Genomic DNA, 21,121 nt, shown 5'->3' on the forward strand with positions numbered 1-21,121 from the left:
ATCGATAATACGTGCGAGTTGTACGGATGAGACCAGGTTCGCCAATTCGTTTCTAATACTACGCCCTAATGACGGCACCCTTACGCGATGATGCCACACTTGCTGGTATCGAGATCGAAACATCGATGATGACAAAGGGAGGGTACCTTTGGTTGGTAACTGTCCTTTGGTTAATATTTCACCAGCTTTCTGTTTGGAATTAAATTGAGGTTTTTGGGATTAATTCTTTTTTATATTAATTGTTCTTTCAACCGTTGTGAATTAATGTTTATTTATTATGGAAAGGGTCGAGGGATGTAGCTGCGACTTCTTGGAATGTTGGAGTGCTTCGTTCGTTCTTAGTTAATAATTAAACGATGTAGGGTAAGGGTTGTACGGTTTGTAACTTTGTTTTATTTTACATAGAATTAAATGGTAGCGACTCCTTTTACATAAATATACAGAATACGTATGCGTTGATCGCGAGGTAGCCCCTGCTTCTGCAAGAACGTGATATTTTTTATTGTACACGTGGAATAAATTCGTATCTTTCTGACCAGCATTCAGGCATATAATTAATTTCGTAAATTTCGTGCGAACATTTCGACCGTGAGTCGTTTTACCATAAATTACACATTTTTATACTATTTAACATTTGTACAGTGAAATCGATGGGATTTACATAGAGGATTCTTCTTATTTTATATGTACTTCGTACGAATTTATACACGAACGTTTATCTCTGGCAGTTTTTATATCTTTTAATGAATTCCTTACTCTTCAGACTAGCTCCGTTAAGAATGCACTCTTCAATGCTCCATTAAGAATGTAATTTATAGAATTGTAGAAAAACTGATGGCAAACAGCAATTGCAACGATTGACTATTATACTTGCAATTAGACTGCGACACTTTGTGCAAATTAGAGCTATGATTGCGATGAGTCAAGATTGCAAGATTAAATTAACTTTGAGATATGCATAGTTTTTGGAAAATAGAAAAATTGCGACAAAATAATTTATGCTTCTGTTACAATAGAAAGTAGTGTGATATTATGACAAGATTATGGATGTAACAGCTAAAAGATTAATTCAGAACAAAGTTTGTTCCACCGTCCAAATACATATTACAACGTATACAGTTGTTACCAATTTTTGCACAAACGTCAGCAGTCTACTTACAAAAAAGGAATGAAAGATCGCGTAGAAAAGTATAGAAATGTTTTTGGTACACCTTCGAACAAGAGAACCGCAGCAAAAATCGTCGATGTAGGAAGTTGTAACCGACATGTTATAATGAAATATTTCTTAAACGCTTTTGGCATGTCGATGGACGCCGATCGCCGATTTGGGCTTCTCCGTTTCTTGTTGTGCTTCCCCTTTGACAGTGAACGTTACGTAGTATTTCTTTGTACGATCCAGTCTTTCAGCTGGAAGAGCTATTATCTGCTTCTCTTCTCCGTGCGTTACTTCGACCTGCAACCGACAACCACATTTTTCCACGTATTCCTCCATAAACTTCCTCATAAAATATTCCCAGTAAGAATGCGAGGACGTGAAAACGTTGAAGGAAAAACGATCTTGAAATTCCACCGTGTATACATGCATGAATAGAATATAATAAAAGACCATGAAGACATAGAGACGTACGACAAAATCCTATTTGGTTGCTCGCAGGCATCCGCGTTAAATTGGCTTATGGGCTCTTACCCATTATATACTGCACGGGATTTTCAAAGGATTTTCAAAGGATACACCAAAGATTTACGAAGGATCTTCAAAGTCGTTTCTCTCGTAAACGAAGCTTTTAAGCGCAATCTTGTCACTATTCATTTTCTTCTTACGACTTACATCATAGAATCATCCCTATCATTTTTGGATCACTTTTGTCTGTACACGTCACATTTAAAAACTTCGTTTCGACGTTCAGTCTGGTAGTTATGTGGTTTTAGAAATACTTTGCACTTATGTAATTATTATCTTCTATTCGAATAATTAAATCTTACCGTCATTTGTCCCTTTCCACGACTCTCTATCTTCGGAAGAAGATCCGCTTGTTCTTGGCCGCCTCCACCTACTGCAATTATAATCTACAATCACAATAGGGAAACTGATTCCTTTTGAAAATCGTCTGGATTGAATTCATGCATTCAGTGTTCCATTTCAGGATCATAATGGAAGTTGAATTTGGTATACAAATTTTGATGGTGATAATTATAAATTGTAAGAAGATCGATTTAAAAAATTGTCAATTTAATTATATTATTTCTGAATGTCTGAAATGGAATTCTGAAAATTACTTTCTTTAACGATATACAGTGATAACGTACGATATGTGTACACAGGATAAGAAGTGTAAGCACTCGTGGCGTGATGACAGCGATGAGTTTTCTGGGTGCACTGTTTCGCTTCCGTGCAGAAATCTGGGGTTGCTGGCCGTTTCTGGAGTTTCCTCAGTTGATCGTACAAGAATGCCTCGAAATGCCTAATACGTAACGCTTAATTACATTCCTATGTATCGTTTTAAATGTCGCAAAAATGTATTCTATTTCTGCGTTTGCCGTTTACCAAAAACAATTACCTGAACGTTAAGGGTTGTTCGTATTTCGCTACGCCAAGGGTGGGACCAGACAGTCCCGCCTTGTGGAAAGTATCTACCTAAAATAAATGCAATTACAGTATAATTTATCAATACACAGAGCTAAACAAATAGATGATACCACAAAATAGGTAAAGTTATTACCTGTCTTTTAACCAGAACTTGTTCGTTCGCTCTGCCATGGCGTATTTGCAATCTTTTCAGTTCCATTAATTGAAAAAATATCTTCCTTTCTAAATGATACCGTCGCAGGCTGATTTGCACGTCCCTCGTGATAGTGTCCATGTTAAGCGCCTGCTGTTTATCAGTATTTGGACAACATTTCATGATTCTTCTTCTTGGTATTCTCGATACTCTTGGACTAGGTTCGATACCACTGTCCCTGCCGCCACTGTCGCGACGTTGTTTCCCTTGTAATCGACTAGTCGTGCTATCCTGTGGGCTTTGAATCCGTGCCAAACGAGTACGAGTACTGGACTGCACCTGTGCGAGAGAAAAAATAAAATTATATATTAATTTTTGAATCGTTAATTTTAAATTTTTCGCTTTAAAAAAGGATTACCTGGGGTAACGACTCGGTTGCCAACGATTTGCAAACATCAAGACCAATCCGAGACGTTTCTTCCTCGCTCGTGCTTGGCAGCACCCTCACCACACCCATTTCGTTGTCTTCTTCCGGTTCCGTCTCGTGTTCCGCATCATCTCCAGTGGCGTCTCTGATCTCCTTGTCGATCTCCTCGTCCTCGTCGTCCCACTCTGGACTCTCGATCACCGCGACAATGGCGCTTCTGTCTGGAGAACGTTCCTCCGAGCTTTCGAACAAACACTTCCTGGCTGCAGATCGCCCTCCGGTTTTCCTAATCTTTCCGGTCGACGGCCTCGAGCGTCTCATCTGCGCCGATTTCGGAGAACTCGAGGAACTTTCGTCGATGTATCGAAAGCTCTCCTCTTCTAAAAGCACGCTAACTAGCATAAAGACGCCTGTACAGCGGTTTTAATACTCACCTGTAGCCAGTGCCTCTTCCACGGGACGTTTCTTCACTTTCTTCGTCTCGTCCTCCGCCTTACGATCGTCTAAGTCAGATTTTTCTGGAGGCGAGTCTTGAGCAGCTTTCTCTTGGCTGGACATCTTTCGTTTCGTGGCAGTCGGAGTATCGACGCTTAACGGTCTCTCTTCACCATCTTCCACTAATGCGGAGTCTTTCGACGATGAGAAATCGACCGATTTTCCACGAGCAGAGTCTACTTGCTCTTTCTCATCCGGAGACTCTTTGCTCGAGCTTTCCTGTGACACCATCGGTGCTTCCTTCGTTAGTACGCTTTCGTCAATTGCATCTTCGTCAGTTTTTTCTTTGCTCTTCTCTGTCGTTGATTTCGTGGGAACTTTTTTTGTAGAGGAGTCGCGTTTCTTGCTGAATTCCCTTCGTTTGTGACTTCCCGCGGTTTTTTTAGGACTTTCGTCTGATTGTCTCGAAGACGAGGATTTCGATCTTCTCTCGTCAATTGGCGTCCTCCTCCTGGCAGTTGCTGATTTACTCTTCGACTTACTTTTAACTCGTTCCAGCGACGATTTTTTCTCTTCCTCCGACGCTGGAATGTCTTCCGCAGCTGTTCTTGGTGTCGCGTCTTCTATCTGCGCGTCTTTTTGGCTAATCGAACTCTCGGATTTACTCGTCTTATCCGATTCCACGTGCTCTTCCTTGGAAGTCTGCTCAGATAAGTCATGCTTCGTTTCAGCTGACGTTTCTTCCGATTTAGATGCGAGCTCGTCTTTCTCCTGACTTTGACTTCGTTGATACTCCTTCTGAGAATCCAACGTGGGACTTTCCGACTCAGTCGTCTCGTGTGCGTCTAACCTGCCTGGAAAGAGGACTCTACAGAAAATTGACAGTAAACTTTTTTCAAATAAAAATACTGTACATTAATTCTTTTTTTTCTTTTCAAATGTTAAATTAATTTCTGAGACAAGACCCATATACCAGACACCCATATTATTATTCTGCGAAAAGTCTTACCTTTTTCACTATCATCTTCTTTTCCTTCTTGTTTCTTCTCTTCTTCTATAAGAGGTTTATCATCCCCTTTCTTCGCTTCCTCACTTTGATCTTCTTTAATATCCTTTCCATCCTTACTTTCGGTCACATCCTTCCCATCCTTTCCCTCTTGACCATGCCCCGTTTCTTCTTCTTGCTGCGTCTTCTCCTGCGTCATCTGTTGCCTCATTTCTTCCACGTCTTTCTTCAGACTGACTGCCTTCTGCACGAGATTGCTGCGCGATTCGTCACTCTGCTCCAAAATATCGTCCACTTTACCAGCGTCTGAGCTGGCATCCCTAGACACCTCTTCCATTTCGATCACCTCTGTCCTCAGTCTGTCATCGAAAGTGACTTCCTTCGAGGTTTCCACCACGGACTTGGGCGTGTCAGGACCTTGATCCTTGTGGACCACGGCTGTCACGACGACGCGTTCCACTGTTTCCTGACTGGTGCTGTCGGTTATGTCTCTACGATATCGACTTTCAATAATTTTCTGCTGATTTTCTTTGTCATCGTCCACCGAGGTCCTCGACGTCTCTTGACCATGAGACGAAGAGCCCTTTGGTTCCTGTTCTTTGTCCAGCGACTGCATTCGGTCGGTGGTACTCTTGCCATTGTCCGACACCTTCGACTTGTTGGGTTTCGACTTCCTCCTAGTGCTTCTGTGCGTTTTAGTGAACTTTGTTTCCCTCGAACTCTCTCGAGGTGTCTTTGATCTTCTTCCGGATACAACCTTCTCGCATTTCTTCTCTAAGGACTTCCGGACCACTACCACTTCCAGGCTGTCATCGCTCACGCTTTCGTCGTCGTCGTATTTTTTAAGCTCCTCTCTGTCCTCCATCCCATTGCTTTTGTCTGTTCTCTCTTCTTTACGGAATTTCTGCCTCGATGGGTCTTCGACATGCTCGTAACTATCCGATTCTATGGACGATTCGCTCGAATCGTGTCTGTACTTCGTCGAGCGCCTCTTGCTTTTTCTTCGCCTCCTTAATTTTTGATCAGTGTCGTCCTCTTCGTATCTGTTTAATATAGCGAACCGTGGTATCACTGCTTAGGTATTTAATTTTTCTCTCGCGTGCAGGAAATGAAAAGAGAAAAGAGAAATTTAATAAATTTCAATGAAAAACCTTACCGCGCTGACTCGCTGCGAGCTCTCCTTTGATCTTTCTTTGAGGATGTCTTGGACAATCTAATTTCTTCCTCGCTGAAGCTACGGCTATCCTGGCGAGCCAATTTCCTCAAATTTCCTCTTCGCCGCGTCCTCTTCTCGACCCACTGCTCCTCATAGTATAACTCTGGCAGTTTGCGGCTACGACCTCGTCTGCGGGGGCTGCTCTCCGTATCGGTGCTACTATCGATGCGTCTCATTCGCAATTTTGTTGCGAACACTGAAATCGTTTCGACTAAAATTAAAAATCTATCAAGAATTTAATCCACCTACAGAACTGTGATATTTAACTTCATACATAGGATCATTATAAAACTGCTTATAATAATTATTCATTTATTCAATGGATGTACTGTCATTTAAAAAATTGGACTTTATCATGATCCAAAGCAAATAAAATTTTTTGGTATAAGTACAAAACGCTTAACAAATTACCAACTTATACAATAATTACTTAAATTCATAATTATCCGTCTTTTAGCAATACCATTTAAATAAACATCATCGTAAATACGTATATACCTAACCTGACCTTTGTTCGGTACAGTTCTCTGCATCCTTATTTGCTGTGCCGTGGTACCACCGTGCATTTGGATCAATTTCGCGCAATCCCTGTGTCCCCTATAAAGTGCCGCGTCCAGTGCTGTCATCAGATTCCCTTTGCTGGTCCTGAGCACAGCATTGATCCTAGCGCCGTTGTCCAGAAGGACCTTGCAGACGTCCAAATGGCCGTGAAGAGCGGCCACGTGCAACGGCGTTTTGCCATCGTGCGTGGCCACGTCCAAAGTGCTCGGACGTTTCTTCGCCAGCCATTTTATCAGCTCGATTCTACCGGAAGCGACTGCCTCGTGCGCGACACCGGTACCACGTACGGTCCTCGCGTAAAGGGAACCACCGTGCTGGGCAAGAATCTTCAGGGTCTCCAGTTGACCCTTCGCAGCCGCGCAAAGTGCTGGTCTGAAATAGTAGATACTGTATAACTTTTTTAATTCTGGTAACATTTGAAATTTTTCTCGATTCGTAATTTGCATGAATGTTTTAAACTCTTCTTCATTTAGATTCATTTAAATTTAGAATTAATAGTCGAGACTATGAAAGGTATTTTATATTTATATTTTTATTATGTGTGCAATTTTCTATTGCTGTATATACAGGCCCAGAACGTCGCTTTATTTATTCAAGCCCGCGAGGTACATTCTTTCATTCTACTTTCTAAAGGCGACGTCTTCATTACGGTAGACTCGGGTTGATAATGATGTACAGTGTATAGTATCTAGGTGGAGTATCTAGCATTATACGTATGTCTATGTATATGTAGAAGATAGCAGTGTCAATGTACTATGTGACCTATGAACTCTGGTTGTATTAATCAATTCTCTCCTCGATGCAGCCCGTACATTTCGTTATCAATGAACACGCTGTTAAAGTGAAAATCTGAATTCCTTCCACAATATTTTTCGCATCTATACAATACTCCACGAAGTCAAATAATTTTTTCATTAAATATTTTCCACATTTTTCGAATAATCAGAGAAACAACAGTATGCACACCCTTAAAAATCATATACCATTTGCATTTCACCAACAAATATCGATTCTAACACTCCACAATACGTACGTTCTACCCTTTCGATCCTGTCGATTCGGATCAGCCCCTAACTTTAGGATTAAAGCCGTTGCGTCTGCATGTCCGAGAGTGGCGGCATAATGCAAAGCTGAACATCCATTATCGTCTACATGGTCAGGGTGAGCACCACAGAGGTTCACCAAAGCTTCCACGCATCTAGCGTGTCCTCTGGATGCGGCGCAATGGAGGGCAGTCAAACCATCCTTGTCTGCGGCTCCTGCGGCAGCTGAACCACCGGCTCTGTATTTTAATTATTGTTTTTACAATTGTTCATTTTGTTCTTCTAGAAAAAATCACAGAAAAGTGTGCGTATGTCTGTAAGATTTCTCGTAGCTGTTTCATAACATTGATCTCCCTCTTTCTTTCTTTATCTTTCTCTGTCCCTTGAATGAAATCACACGCTACCTGGCCAACGCCAACACAGCTTCCACGCTGCCGGCACTTGCCGCCCATAGAATTGGCTGTCTTCCATCCTCGTCTTTCGCGTTCACGTCGGCGCCAAATTCCAGGAGGGTCTGCAGGACTTTTAAACCAACTTTCTTGGGTACAGCAAGCTCAGCAGTCGCGGCTGCCCCGCAACATTGCGCGGCATAATGAAGAGGAGATCCTCCGCGTAGATCAGGCGTCGATGGTCGAGCACCAGCTGCTAATACCAAACGAACGCATTCTGCTTCCCCGCACACTAAATAATAATCACAAATTGACATTCTAATTTTTGTATTAAATAATCTGTTTGCGTGGTCGCTTCGTCGAGCAAAATAACTTTTTAGTTGGATCTCGTAGTTGGTGTATCTACTTAGTGTGGTAATATGTTCGACAGTGATGAAATAACTTTGATAAAAGCTGAGTAACAGATTTACATTAATATCTGTGACTAACCGTTCAACGCTGACATGATGAATAAGACGTTGAAGGCAACACCAACTAGTTTTGCATAGAAATTTATGAAAATTATTGCAGTACTGGTAACATATATTAAGCTAATTCCCGATGAAAAGGTCAAGTTAATAATGCAACAAGCTTTGCGTAGGGAGATTACAAACGGTATTATGCTCGCACGTAACATCAACACCAGTTCCTTTATTTGAAATAAAAAAAAATAAACGGAAAGTCGATAATATACCAGCCTCTACATACAGATGAACCAAACGATTCTGTTGTACTCTGATCGTACGATTATCAACTCTTCAACCAAAAGTCGTTTATGTCAATTCTTAAAGAACAGCAGGCACAACCGACAAGCCGTTCAAGCGATTAATCTTAACAGCTTCATCTAAATTAATATCGGTAATTTAGGCCACATATTCGATCGACGAGTCGTATAACAAGCAACCTAAATCTTGCAACCTCTCGTTTGCAGATAGCTTACTGTCAGCCACTCGCGACCGCTATAGTCCCAGACGTCTCCAATAATTGACCCGGCAGATACGATCGCGTCGCATTCAGAACGCCGGAAGTAACGTAGCAAGCGATAAAGCAACGACACCACTCCAAGTAGGTCGAAATATTAGCTCGTAAGAAGCGAATCGCGGTCTGTCCTCGAGACGAGCTCGTGAATTACACAGATGCGGCTCGCCGATACGAACTTTATTTTTCATACCGTAAAACCGACGCGCGTATTTAAGAGAGCGGGCGATTGCTGTATAAGGCAATAAATCTACGGTCATTTAAATTCACCAAGGACGGCTATGGTCAATCTCGTGGATTATCTCGGCGCGGGTCTCGCGTGTTCCTTGCCGGACCGGAATGACGTCACTCGGACTGACCCACTAACCTTACCTGACAAATACACCCTTATTTTATCAGAGATCGACGGAAAAGATACCGCCTGGTAATTCACAGTTTCCGTAGCTTCTAAGGAATCGTTACGAGTGCGTGGCCAGCTCCGCGATTTGACCTTTCAATCGCAACAGCGAAATTAGATTGGTCCGCTGTGTTGCAAGCCCTCAATTTGCGCTCACTTTTTCCGTACAGTTAAACGATACTTTGATTAATCTTGATCACGAGCCGTATCCTTTGACCGTAAAATTGCCATCCACACGAGACGTGATTATTACGAACTGAATATTAAATGTAGACTATGTAATTGGGTGTTTAAATTTGATTTTTTATCGTTGGATGTCTTTGTAAAGAATAAACTGTCAGTTCTCCATAAATTTGGATCCTGACGGTTAAGGAAATTTTACTTAATTTGTATATTTCAATGACATTAGAAGAATATGCGTTCAGATTGAAGAGTGGCATAAGAAATCTTTAAGAGTAAAAGGATTTACTTTGATAGAGTTGACTAATGATGATATTTAGTTTACTGTAGGGGGAATGTTAATGAAACACATATTCTAGTAACTTCCAAGAACTATAGGAGCTTGGAATTACCCTAAAATATGGAAGTATGAATATATGAAGCGTTAAGACTATCGTGTAATCGAAGAGGTATGAGTCACTTGTGAATCAGTCTAGTTTGAGAGTTGTTTCTCGGAGTTACGTGTCAGTAATCATTAAAGTAAAATCACTTAAAAAATTTCAAATTTCCATCTAAACTTTGATACGAGTAATTCATTACTGAGGATGCAATGTATATTCACAATTGTAACAGGTTCATAGATGCACTATAACATTTTTGAAGACGTACCAGTAGCCCAGTGAAGAACACTGTGTCCCTCCAGATCTTTAGCATTTACATCAGCGCCGTTTGCTAATAAAACAGCCACTAATTGTGTGTCACCAGCGATGACAGCCAGGTGCAATGGCGTGTGTCCTTCCGCGTCCGGTGCGTTCACCAGTTCCGGTGCCGCCGCGGCGACGGCACCTCCGGTTCCAGCGTCCATGCAATAGTGCAGGGCGCTCCTCAGTGTACGATCTCTGTAGCCAATCGTTTCCTCTTGCTCTTTCAATAATCTCAACACTCTTGCTCTGTCACCCTGTTGACAGGCGTGCATCAAAGGTGTCGCGCCAATTTGCAGCACTCTGAAAGGGTTAAACGATGTTTCGCAATTTAAGACAAGATTTTGAAAAATAATTTCGACCCGACTCGATTTTTCTTCGCACGTATCGTACATACTTCTAAATGTCACAAATCGTAACACTTATTACGAATCAAAAATAATTTATGTCACTCTGTTAGAAAATTCAAATTGATATAAAGTGAGTTATAGGATTCAACGTGTGACATTTGTGTCATGTATGCGTAGTGCAAACGAAAATTTGTTAGAATTCTTCAGTGCTTCCACTCTCTTCGAAATTAAAACGGAATTCATTTATGTTGAATGTTTTTCAAGATTCTGTTTTACGCGTAAGAGTAGAGAGCCCATATCAAACAACAATCGAAAGAAATGCATGCATCGATCGAGGAGAAAGTGTACCTGTAAGGCCTTTTTTTCTGATAATCCTGATATCGTACAGCACTCGGTACATCACGCGACCACTGAGTTCCAGGGGTTTTCTGTTTTTGGCGATGATTTCTGTATGGTGTCAGCGGGGGCAAGGACACATCAGCGACAGTTTCTTGTTGCTTCGGTTTTGGTTTCTCCTGGACCTTCAACGGGATCGGTGGAGTCTTAGTGTCCATGCCCGTCTCTGGCACCGGTTCACAACTGGTCTGACCTCGCGTGGAAGCATCTTTCGCCCTCTCCGCGGATCGAATTCATCGCGCCGAAGAGAATGTCCGGTTCCTCTACCCACGAACTGGGTCACCCCTTGGAAAAAGATTTAGTGCGAAGTTTATTCCCTGGCGCGGGCATACATGTTTCAAACATACGTGGAATCACTTTTCTACACTTTTTTCTGAATTTTCTTTTCAACACGCAGAAATGGAACTTGCTGATTAATCAAAATTGAATCCACCTTAAAATTTGTGTAACACATAACTTTATCAAAGATGAAAGATAGTTCGATTGAAGGAAACATGATACTTAAAAAGTAATTATCTAATTAATTACTACTACTTTGCGTTGTATAAAAGTTCTAGGCACAATATTGTATAAATTTAAGCAAATCAGTTATTAGAAACAGTGCATGCCAATGTATGGTAACAGATCGTGAATACGAACTGATTGTGAATGAAAGTAAAATGAAAGCCTTCCTCGAGTTGTCTGATCTCTTCCCAACCTTTTTTACTACGTAATTGTAGTACTGTCTGTTACTACTATCTGACTGAAGGCGCTTTAACTACTGCGCGCGAGGAATAAACACAGCCACACTGCGTGACTAACAATGAACAACTCACAACCGTTTCAATAATAATTACCGAAACATGCAGACACGTCTGCAGTAATGCAGCAACACACTAATTCGACAATTAATCGATGCAGTAATTAACAAAATTAAGCGGAATTCTATGCAGATTTTTCAATATTCCTCGACTAGATTTCTCTGACCAAATCATCGATCGTGTGCCTGCACCACGTTTCGAAGTCCATTCCACGATCAGATTCTGTCACGCAAATAAAAAAAAAAGAATAATTAGATTAATGATTAACTGATTGACACCGAGACCTCGTTCTTACAAGAAGGAGCTGTCACGATCGCACATCCCATCGGGGGTTTATCACTAAACCCGACCCGAATTTAAAGCTCGGTTACTGACCACGTGGTGGACTGACCAGGTCACTCGCTACCATAGAAACCTAACGCCACAACACCAACATTCGTCAGAAACTATTATGCTGGCTCTCACGGCAAGGTCGGCGAATGTCCGGTTTTCATTCTTTCCCTCATGGTATTACACCCCCTCGAGACAAAATGGGATAAGATTGCTGCTAGACTCTACAAATATCCTAAGGATACTATAATTTTGACAATAAATTGACTCGCAAATAAACTCGTAATCGTTATAACGAACAGCTATTTGTATGGTAAACGGAACGATCTTTTTTCACCCTTTCACATATTTCACATGATCACGTATAATTGCGGAGGGGAAAAAAGGCGAGGAAAAGAAGAAACGAGGGAAAGCAGGTACGAAGCATGGCAACTCGTTCATTTCGCTCACTTTAATTGCCCTCTACTTATCGTAGGAGGATCAGTTTCCATGCGAGGCCACTATTACAGTTGATTTTAAAATTTGAAATTTTAATGCTTTTGTTTAACATATAACGACGTAAATAATACTCTCTTTCGTATCGATTGACCAAGTGAGAACACGGCTACTGTGTGCGTTAGCCCAAGTCGTAAGAACCAAAGAAGAGGAGACTGACGGTGGTGGAATTCGAAAGTTCGGCGTGCAGCCAGGGTAGTATGCAGCCCGCGGAAAATAGAGCGATATGAATCGATTGATTTTCAAGGGAAAAGAAGTTTGATAAGAGATTAAAGACGGACAGCTGTGCACGCCACTGACACAGTAGCACTAAACGAAATTGCTTCCATCGGCCGTGTCGACGAGCGCCCTTGAAGTCCGCCGTGAAATAGGGGATTCTAATTCGAGTGGACTATGGAATGTGTGAAATGCGATCAAATTGCCGATACAACAGTGATTAGGGACAGAGAAACAGGCTAATCGTAATCATCACCCTTCGTAATAATACTATTCAATTGTAAAAAACTTTCAGTAGGAATTGCAATGGATATGTCTCACATTATGGGTACGTTAACTGTTGGTTCACACTAAAATGATGTTTGATACAATTTGAAAGAACGAAATATCTTTCAAGCGTACTTATAAAATGATAAAAATAAAGAGAAGATGCAATTATAGGAAAAAATCAGCGAAGATGTCCTTTAATAATTTGATCGACTCAAATCGTTTAAATTGGTTGTTGCACTAGGTCGAATCGAAGTGGTCGAAATGCAGAAAATCGTTTCGTAACGTATGCATCATCGAGGCAATTTTCTGTGCACCTCGAACGGTGTTACCGCCGTTCTTAAACAGCAGTGTCTACGTTCTTAGGCTGTTTCCCGTCACGTTTCACGCTATCGTGGAACCAGACTTCCAGCCAGTTTGTAATGTGTGGAACAGCACGGAAGAATCGATAGGGGTTTTCAAGTAGCGATTTATCTTTTCTGAAAATCCAGCGTCGTTTTGACGCGATTCGTTTTTATCAATGATGAATTAATTCGATGATCAGCCGACGAAGTTCTGCACGAACCTTCCTCAGCCTGATATGTTTAAAAAAAAGTGGCGCATTATTTGTCATACGCGTGTTGCAATGCACTCTTAACGGTGTGTAGAGCGTAAGGGTTTGTGACGGAATAATTATCGTCACGAACGGACTTTTCATACAGCTCGATGGTCAACGCGTTATATCGATTTCCAACAAACAAGTTTTGCCAAATGGAGGACACAAAAAAATGTAATAAAAGAAATAATAAATTCTATCTATTTAGAAAACTAAAAATCAACTCATCAAATATTCTAGAACTCTGAAATAAGAGATGCAATGTTAAATTAATAAACGTGCAGAAATTTCTCATGAAATTGCCATGGAACACATCAACGCAAAGTCCGACATCTCCAACTTTTAATTGTATTCCAACGATGAAAATAATCGCTCGTTTCGATTCAGACGCGAATTATTCTTTCACTCTTCTTACATGTGTGCCTAACACGATTCAACGAGAAACATTGGATCGTTCTAAAGGCAGAAAACGAAATGGTCGTAACGACCAAAGGTAGAGGTATTCTGAGAAGCGTGTTGTCTTTGTAAGCAATATGACAGAGTAACAAGAACTGGAAAAAAGTGCATTCGAAATCCCAAGAATGTCTTGTCTCAAGGACTGAATCAGCATGGCAGTGCTTTGCAAAGTGGCGAATGTTTAATGATATCTATACACACGTACAACGAACCCACGTGCACGTGTTGCCGTAACGCGGCGATGACTGAAAATCGTTATTTCGTTGATTCACCGTGCCGCACGTCGATCGTTATTGCTCCGTTAATAATTCGCGGAGGCCTTCGTTCCTTCGTGATGGCGCGTCGTTAATATTTAATGATAACATCTCCGGTTTCATGTGAGATTACGCGGGTTGTGCAGTAACGACGCGAGAATGCTCGATTTATCGTATTTATCGGTGACCAAATCGATCCCCTGGGATGGTTGATCGGGAGCAGAGGGTGAAAGCAATCGCAGTCGTACGAAAGGAGGATGAAAAGGTGAATGGTGAAATGATCGAATGATCGAGGAGCAAACAGAACGAGGTCATAGAATTTAAGCAATGCAATTTTTAAAGTCGAATTTTTTAATTGACTAGTGTCGATGCGTTGTGTTTAATAATGCTTTTGTGCTCAGTAGATAAAATTAATGTGAGTAAGTGTGAATCACTACTGGATAGTATTAGCGTGTTTGAAGTAAATTCAAGGGGCTTCCGTTCAGATAAGCGTAGTATCGTCAGCGTGTTTCATTGATGAATGTGTAATCTACGTTTCATCTTCGAATAACGCGCAGTGATTTCTTTGGGAAAATGTGGCCGTGATAAGAAATATTTAGTGCGTGTAAAGAATAATACATTAATTAAAGAATGCGATAGATAATCAAGTCAATATATTGAGACACACAATGTGCCTATATGTTAGAACAGAAAGATTTAGAACTTATGGCGCAACATAAATATGAATACATATTAGAATTTTAAGAGGATATCATCAAATATTTTCATACTACTTTCCTGATATAAGCATCAGCTATTACTTTACGTGAAATTATTATTTAACAACATTTAGTTTACAGTTTACATAATTTTGTAATATTATGTCATGATAGATGTTCATGGTTATTCTATTTGTAAGCTTATAGATAACTGAAAAATTTGTTCTGCTTATAAGAAAAGTCAAAGTCAATCTCTTATTATATACATATTTATGATTGCATATATAGACTTACTCGCCATATAACAAGTATCTGACAATAAAACAACAGATCTTTCTTCCTTTAGAAGTACTTTATTGAACTTCATTTCTTAATGCAGGTTTGAAGTGGAAGGCAAGGTAAAAAAAATAGAAAAGAAGTTTTTACAATGTGCATCAAAACGTACATATTTATTATATCAATGAAATAACGTGTATCGTTAAAAATGAAAACAAGGGACCATCGTCTTCAAAACAAGAGTTGCACGTGCGTTTCATTGCAAGTGGAAATTGCTTGAGCCCAGTAGAAAGTGTTGAAAGAGTGAAGAGCATGGAAAGATGTTTTACTTGAGGCTTACTTTCTGAAAAATCGCGCTGCTAGTTTTTGAGTATTCTCCATCGCGAAGTATACTCCTGAAATATATTTTTACCACTGAATGACGTTTCGTCCACGATCTAACTATGTTTCGAAGACTATGAAGCGCACCACACGAGGGTGGGACGCGCACTGGCATCCCTTTGATGCCGCGACCAGTTAATGCAAGGGTTGCTTAGTTACCACCGTCCCAGTAACGTATCAACAGAGGAAGAAATATTTATTTTTCTACGATTAAAAGTATGTACACAAATGTCTTAGTATACTTTCCAATCTTTCACTGCAGTTGCATAATTTTTTAATTAACTTAATTTTCAATTTGTATGAAGATGTAGTATCGATTGATCTCAGATCGTGAATAATGTTCTTTACGATTAGCATTTATATGAGAGGATTAAAGTAAAGGTATACTTGTAATATAAGATATAGGTAAAAGTGCATCTTTTATAGTTCATATATTTTCTGCGCATTGGTTTTGCTCTGTACATATATTTGAACTTATAAAAAGAATTCTATCAATACTCGTCTTAAGGAAATGTATAACTTTAAATTTATTAAAGTTACATATTATAAATGTTAAATTCGACTGTCAAGAAGATTAAAAAACGTATCTATGTAATATACTATTCTTATTACGATTATATAGTGAGTAATTTTATAAATAATTAATAGAATGCAAGTACTTATTATCGACTTGAAATTTCCATTCTCAAAACTACTTTACAACGGGGGGTATAGCTCAGTGGTAGAGCATTCGACTGCAGATCGAGAGGTCCCCGGTTCAAACCCGGGTGCCCCCTGAGCCTTCATTTTTTTCTTTTTCTAACTTTCTTTTTTCATATTGTAATATTTTTATAATACAAAAATATTCAATATTTTACTTTTACTTAATATTTCATATCAATTACGTTATCTTATTGAATGTAATGTTTATTTTCTATTCTGTTTTTCTTGTGTGCATATATATCAAACTTAATTGAAGAATGTTAATACAGAACAGATCAAAACAAACATTTTTTATAAGGTATTTTATGGAAATAAACATTTATAAATGTGTAAAAATAAATATTAGAACTGCAGTAGTAGTAGACGCAAAATGTCATATCAATTACAGTAATTTAAGAATATTTATGTGCAGTATCTCGCAACCTACTGGTAGTGGGAGATTCCGCAATGAATGACGGGGTATGGCGACGTGTAGAATGAAGTGTTTTGGACTTTCTTGATGAAAATATTGGGATCTGTATTTGTCAGCAATAAAATTTTAATTAATATCTAGTTGGTCTCCCTTGATAAAGTTTAGTCAAGTTCGAGGAATTTAATTACAAAGTCATGAATTATAATCATACAGCTCCACGACGTGGTAAGTTTGCTGATTTAAGAATGCCTGTCATATCATGCTTTATAATTGTTATGATTTGTAGTTAAGATTCTTCAAAGTTTAATGTAATAATCTTAATTAAAAAGCTTTTTGCTCACCTAGAATATTTTTGTAATAGTACAGTAAAATTATAACATTGTGATATTGCATTGTTGTAAGGAGGTTATAATTTTTGAACGTTCTTTATTTTATGTAAACAGTATTTTTAATTTACATATTAGGACCATTATATGAAAGTTAAACTGTATAGTTTGTATTACTATTAGAAAGTTATTTTAATGGATTAATTTTTACAGGAAAACCAAAAAGGTTAGTAGATCCATCTGCTGGATTACCCGCATCATCATCAATGCCTATGAATCCATATATGTATAATCAGCAGGTAAGGGCTTAATAAAAATAAGACAACTTAGTATGAAGTGTAAAAAACATTTTTCTTTTATTTTATTCCAATAGGTTCCTATGAATAATGGCATGGTACCTGAATACGGTTTCAATGTACCAGAAGAACAGCCACCGCCATATGGATTCAGTGCAACGCCAATGCAAAATTATCCACCTGCTGAAAGTCAGGGAGATGAATTTCCATCACCGCAATTTGGAACACATTTACTGACGCAACCAGTAATTACTGACATGGCCGTGCAGTACGGAAATGCCTTAGTAGGATCTGGCAAGCAGCAGTTTGAAAAATATGTACCAGTTACAGCACTGAAGTATTACTTTGCTGTTAACTCAGACTACGTTTTTAAGAAACTAGCATTATTGTTCTTCCCATTTGCAAATAGAGTAAGTTTATTGGGTCTGTTTTTTGTATAGTAATCCAGTTACGCTTAAGAGATATAAACGAGTAATGTTTCCAACAGGATTGGTCTGTGAAGTACGAACAGGGTGTACCATTGCAACCACGTTATGAGAAAAATGCCCCAGATATGTATATTCCACTGATGGCGTTTTTAACATATGTAGTTACAGCTGGATTAGTTTTAGGAGTTCAGGAACGTTTTACTCCAGAGCAGTTAGGTATTTTGTCTAGTTCAGCCCTTGCGTGGAGTATCATAGAGCTAATGGTGCACACTATAATTCTTTATGTGATGAATGTCGAAACAAGTCTGTCAACACTAGATTTATTAGCTTATTACAGTTATAAGTATGTCGGTATTGATGCAGCACTTTTGATTTCATTAGTACTTGGAAGATTTGGTTATTATGTAATTTGGCTGTATTTCAGCGGATCTTTAGCATTTTTCCTTATGCGATCATTAAATTTAAGGGTTATCCCGCAAAATTATACAGCTTCGTATACAACTGCTGGATACAAAAGGAGGCTCTATTTTATATTATTTGTAGCAGGTATTCAGCCTGTGTTAATGTGGTGGCTATCGTATCACTTAATCTAATCGATGGTGAACAAATTGGAAATGCGATTTACGCAAATGAAATGTATATTTATTTGGTTAATCAAATTGCCTGTGCATTTTTGTAATAAAAGATTCTTTCAAAGATTATTATTCACTAAACTATCCTATAATTTCTCACACAAAGTTTGTCAAAACTTTGGTACAAATTAAATTTAGAGAGTAAAAAAATGTGTCACACTTCCATGTTCATAAACAAAAAGATTGTCAGGCATTACATTTATTATATCAAAATCCTTGCAGTAGAGTAATTTGTTTAACAGCTTTGCGTAAAATCTCATCTTTATCATAAAAAACAATGAGAGACAAAGATGATAATAAATTGAAAAAGAAATTGATGAAATATTACCATTAATATGTAATACGATTGCACTGCGAGTACGATCCTATAGCGGATATATAATTCATGTTTGTTTATTTCCCCGACTCTCCGAAAGGTGTCTTCGTGCGTCTTCGTAATTCTCCGCCGGCTCACGGAAAGTGTCGCACGAATGGCGCCACGAGCGAGCTTCGTCAGTCAGTCAGCCGCGAGCCGCGGTGAACCGAAGGTGTAGTGAGTGTTTGTGTGGGCCGACGGGCCAAAAATGGCGGAGCGTACGAAGTCGACGGCCCCGGCCACCCGGCCCGTTCCCATGAAGCTGTTTGCCACTTGGGAAGTGGATTGCACTGCACCCAACTGCATACCCAGGTAAACGATAATTAACGCTAAATATCCGCGCAGCCATCGTCCCTCGTGCGATATTAAATGTTGTTAGCCCGTGTCACTGTGGACGCTAGACACTCGGCGGGCATTCACACGCCCTTTTTTCTACTATCACTCGCATTTTTCCGTTCGCACCCTTGCCCCAAGGTCGCCTGTCGTCGTCCACCGTTTTGACCTTGCGTCCGATTAATGTATTTCTTTTATAACATACGCCTCGTAGGTTATTCGAAATGCGTGTAGGTTTGGGACTGCGTGGCGCGCTCTGCCTATCGTAGGATGCTAGCTGTCAATCGAACGTGACAGATCGCCGAACGTGCAACATAATCTCGGTTATGTTCGCGATGGTATTGTCCTGTTAATACGTTTTGTTCATCGTTCGACGTTTCTCTGATGCTGCTGATTTTTTTCTCTTTTTTTCCCTCAGGTTTGTTTATATGCAATACTTATGATGGAGGTGGGTAAATAAATGCGACTCGAGGGAGCAATAAGCTGGAATGTTAACAATTTTATTCATGTCCATCGTCGTGTGCATTAGGGGAAAATTGTCGGGACGTTGCACTGGTTGATAGTTAGGCGCGAACAATAGAAATTGCGAGTCAAACAAACAACGTACACCGATTGTGCGTGCATGCCCGTTAGGTTAGAATACGTTCCGCCGAAATTCTTGCTTTCGTAGGATGGAATGTCGTCGCACTCAAATGTCATGGTTGTCCGTTTCCGCGGGTGCGTCAGTTTGATTTTGGTTTCCATCATCCTGTGATGTATCATCGCATCGCGTCGTTTTCTTTTCAAATTGCGTATCACTTCTCGCAATGGTTACATATTTGAAGGTAAACAAATGCGTAATTGCCTTACGGTTATGCGAATTATTCTTTGCAGGTATGTTCGCAACTATTTTTCCATTCGTTTCTGTAAAGTAGTCTTAAGCGATGATTTCATATAGTACGATTCGAAATAAACTAATTATTTGCTATTCTTGTGTCATTGCGTTCCCTTAAAATTAAAGAAATTATTAGTTTATTTTTGGTAATTGAAATTCTGTTTAAGAAATCAGCCATTGTTTCGTCAGAAATTCTTTTTTGTTTGGACAAGCTCGTTTCGATAATATTCTCTAAATATTGCTCCAAAATTACTAGATTGGCAACAATATTAAGTGTTATAGTAGCGAATAATTATTTATTGATGTTGAGGGTTCAACTAAACTATAATTCAATAGAGAAATTATATTCGAAAATCGCAAGTACGTAGATCTACTTAAAGACATTTAATTTCGACGAAGTTTGCGCTTTTATTTCGCGCTTTGAGACATCCACATTTCATAATGGCGTAAGAAAGCGCGTCAAGTCCTTCCATATCGAAATTGATTGTTCCTCTTTTTTCGAACGTCAGGATAATCGATCGAGTATATCCAGTAATTCAGTAATTTAACTATTCGACTTCCAAATCTTGGCCGACGTTCTTGATAATGGCCTACTTATTGCGTATTAATCATTTTATCGTACACAAACAACGTAATTCGCTCAGACGTAATTTATATCTGTGCAATTGCGTAGTTTACTGTTTAATCCGACATTAAGGTGAATCCACTCGATGACTAATATCTTCCCTCTTACCCTTCTTCCGATTATCTTACTTTTTAAGTTAACGTGTCAACAGTTTTACATACAATTTTTTTGAATATTATCTACAAATGGAATTGTTTTCATTTTAACATTATTCGTTACGAGAATAGAACGAGAGTATATCTTGAAATTACTTTCGACTTTACATACTTGTTAATCTCTTCTGATTGGTTAGTACAATTAAATAAATTGTACTGTGAAGAAGCATTTAGAGAACAGTCGACTCGTCGCTGTTATGATTTTCGTCTTATTTAACTATGTCTATGCTGATGGGAACAGTTCCATAGTTCAATTCCTTGTTATTCGAAATGTCAACAACAGGTCTGGAGATAATTCTCGCTTGTTTTTCAACGTCGCTTGCTGGAAGTCCTTTACGATTCGTGTTCAGATTGTTGTTACTCTAACACGAAGCGACTTATGAATTATTGAGCTGAAA

At 39.4% G+C, this 21,121-nt stretch overlaps 3 protein-coding genes and 1 non-coding gene across 4 annotated transcripts in view; 3 read left to right on the forward strand and 1 right to left on the reverse strand.

Annotated features, from left to right (window-relative positions):
• Positions 1–1,172: 1,172 nt before the first annotated feature.
• On the reverse strand, positions 1,173–15,681 carry LOC143423102 (uncharacterized). The gene is made up of 15 exons (XM_076894180.1): positions 15,545–15,681; positions 10,770–11,102; positions 10,040–10,374; positions 7,813–8,089; positions 7,399–7,647; positions 6,313–6,737; positions 5,745–6,000; positions 4,592–5,631; positions 3,582–4,436; positions 3,139–3,527; positions 2,721–3,059; positions 2,559–2,635; positions 2,308–2,462; positions 1,984–2,054; positions 1,173–1,453 (listed from the first exon to the last, which is right to left on the reverse strand). The coding sequence occupies exons 2-15, from the start codon at positions 10,973–10,975 to the stop codon at positions 1,286–1,288; spliced, it is 4,842 nt and encodes a 1,613-aa protein (XP_076750295.1). The 5' UTR covers positions 10,976–11,102; positions 15,545–15,681; the 3' UTR covers positions 1,173–1,285.
• A 608-nt stretch (positions 15,682–16,289) lies between these two features.
• On the forward strand, positions 16,290–16,361 carry Trnac-gca (transfer RNA cysteine (anticodon GCA)). The gene has a single exon. It is a non-coding gene; the product is annotated as a tRNA-Cys (tRNA).
• A 349-nt stretch (positions 16,362–16,710) lies between these two features.
• Positions 16,711–18,448, forward strand: Yif1 (Yip1d-interacting factor 1). The gene is made up of 4 exons (XM_076894121.1): positions 16,711–16,924; positions 17,239–17,324; positions 17,399–17,731; positions 17,809–18,448. The coding sequence occupies exons 1-4, from the start codon at positions 16,894–16,896 to the stop codon at positions 18,340–18,342; spliced, it is 984 nt and encodes a 327-aa protein (XP_076750236.1). The 5' UTR covers positions 16,711–16,893; the 3' UTR covers positions 18,343–18,448.
• A 421-nt stretch (positions 18,449–18,869) lies between these two features.
• The window catches only part of Krt95d (phosphofurin acidic cluster sorting protein KrT95D), a 63,983-nt gene continuing 61,731 nt past the window's right edge, over positions 18,870–21,121 (forward strand). The window contains exon 1 of the mRNA XM_076893346.1: positions 18,870–19,048. Coding sequence (XP_076749461.1) covers positions 18,945–19,048 — 104 coding nt within the window. The 5' untranslated portion in view covers positions 18,870–18,944. The remainder of the gene's footprint in view (positions 19,049–21,121) is intronic.

The sequence above is a fragment of the Xylocopa sonorina genome, chromosome 4 (genome assembly GCF_050948175.1).
Source record: "Xylocopa sonorina isolate GNS202 chromosome 4, iyXylSono1_principal, whole genome shotgun sequence".
NCBI lineage: Eukaryota > Metazoa > Arthropoda > Insecta > Hymenoptera > Apidae > Xylocopa > Xylocopa sonorina.

Excerpts from the sequence above, each read along its gene's own strand:
- LOC143423102 (XM_076894180.1), bottom strand. The coding sequence starts at position 10,975 with ATGGACACTAAGACTCCACCGATCCCGTTGAAGGTCCAGGAGAAACCA. Across the intron at positions 7,648-7,812 it reads GCTGTGTTGGCGTTGGCCAG|AGCCGGTGGTTCAGCTGCCG; the intron begins GTAGCGTGTGAT and ends ATTAAAATACAG. Across the intron at positions 6,001-6,312 it reads GAGAACTGTACCGAACAAAG|TGTTCGCAACAAAATTGCGA; the intron begins GTCAGGTTAGGT and ends AAACGATTTCAG.
- Yif1 (XM_076894121.1), top strand. The coding sequence starts at position 16,894 with ATGAATTATAATCATACAGCTCCACGACGTG. Across the intron at positions 17,325-17,398 it reads CATATATGTATAATCAGCAG|GTTCCTATGAATAATGGCAT; the intron begins GTAAGGGCTTAA and ends TTATTCCAATAG. Across the intron at positions 17,732-17,808 it reads TCTTCCCATTTGCAAATAGA|GATTGGTCTGTGAAGTACGA; the intron begins GTAAGTTTATTG and ends TGTTTCCAACAG.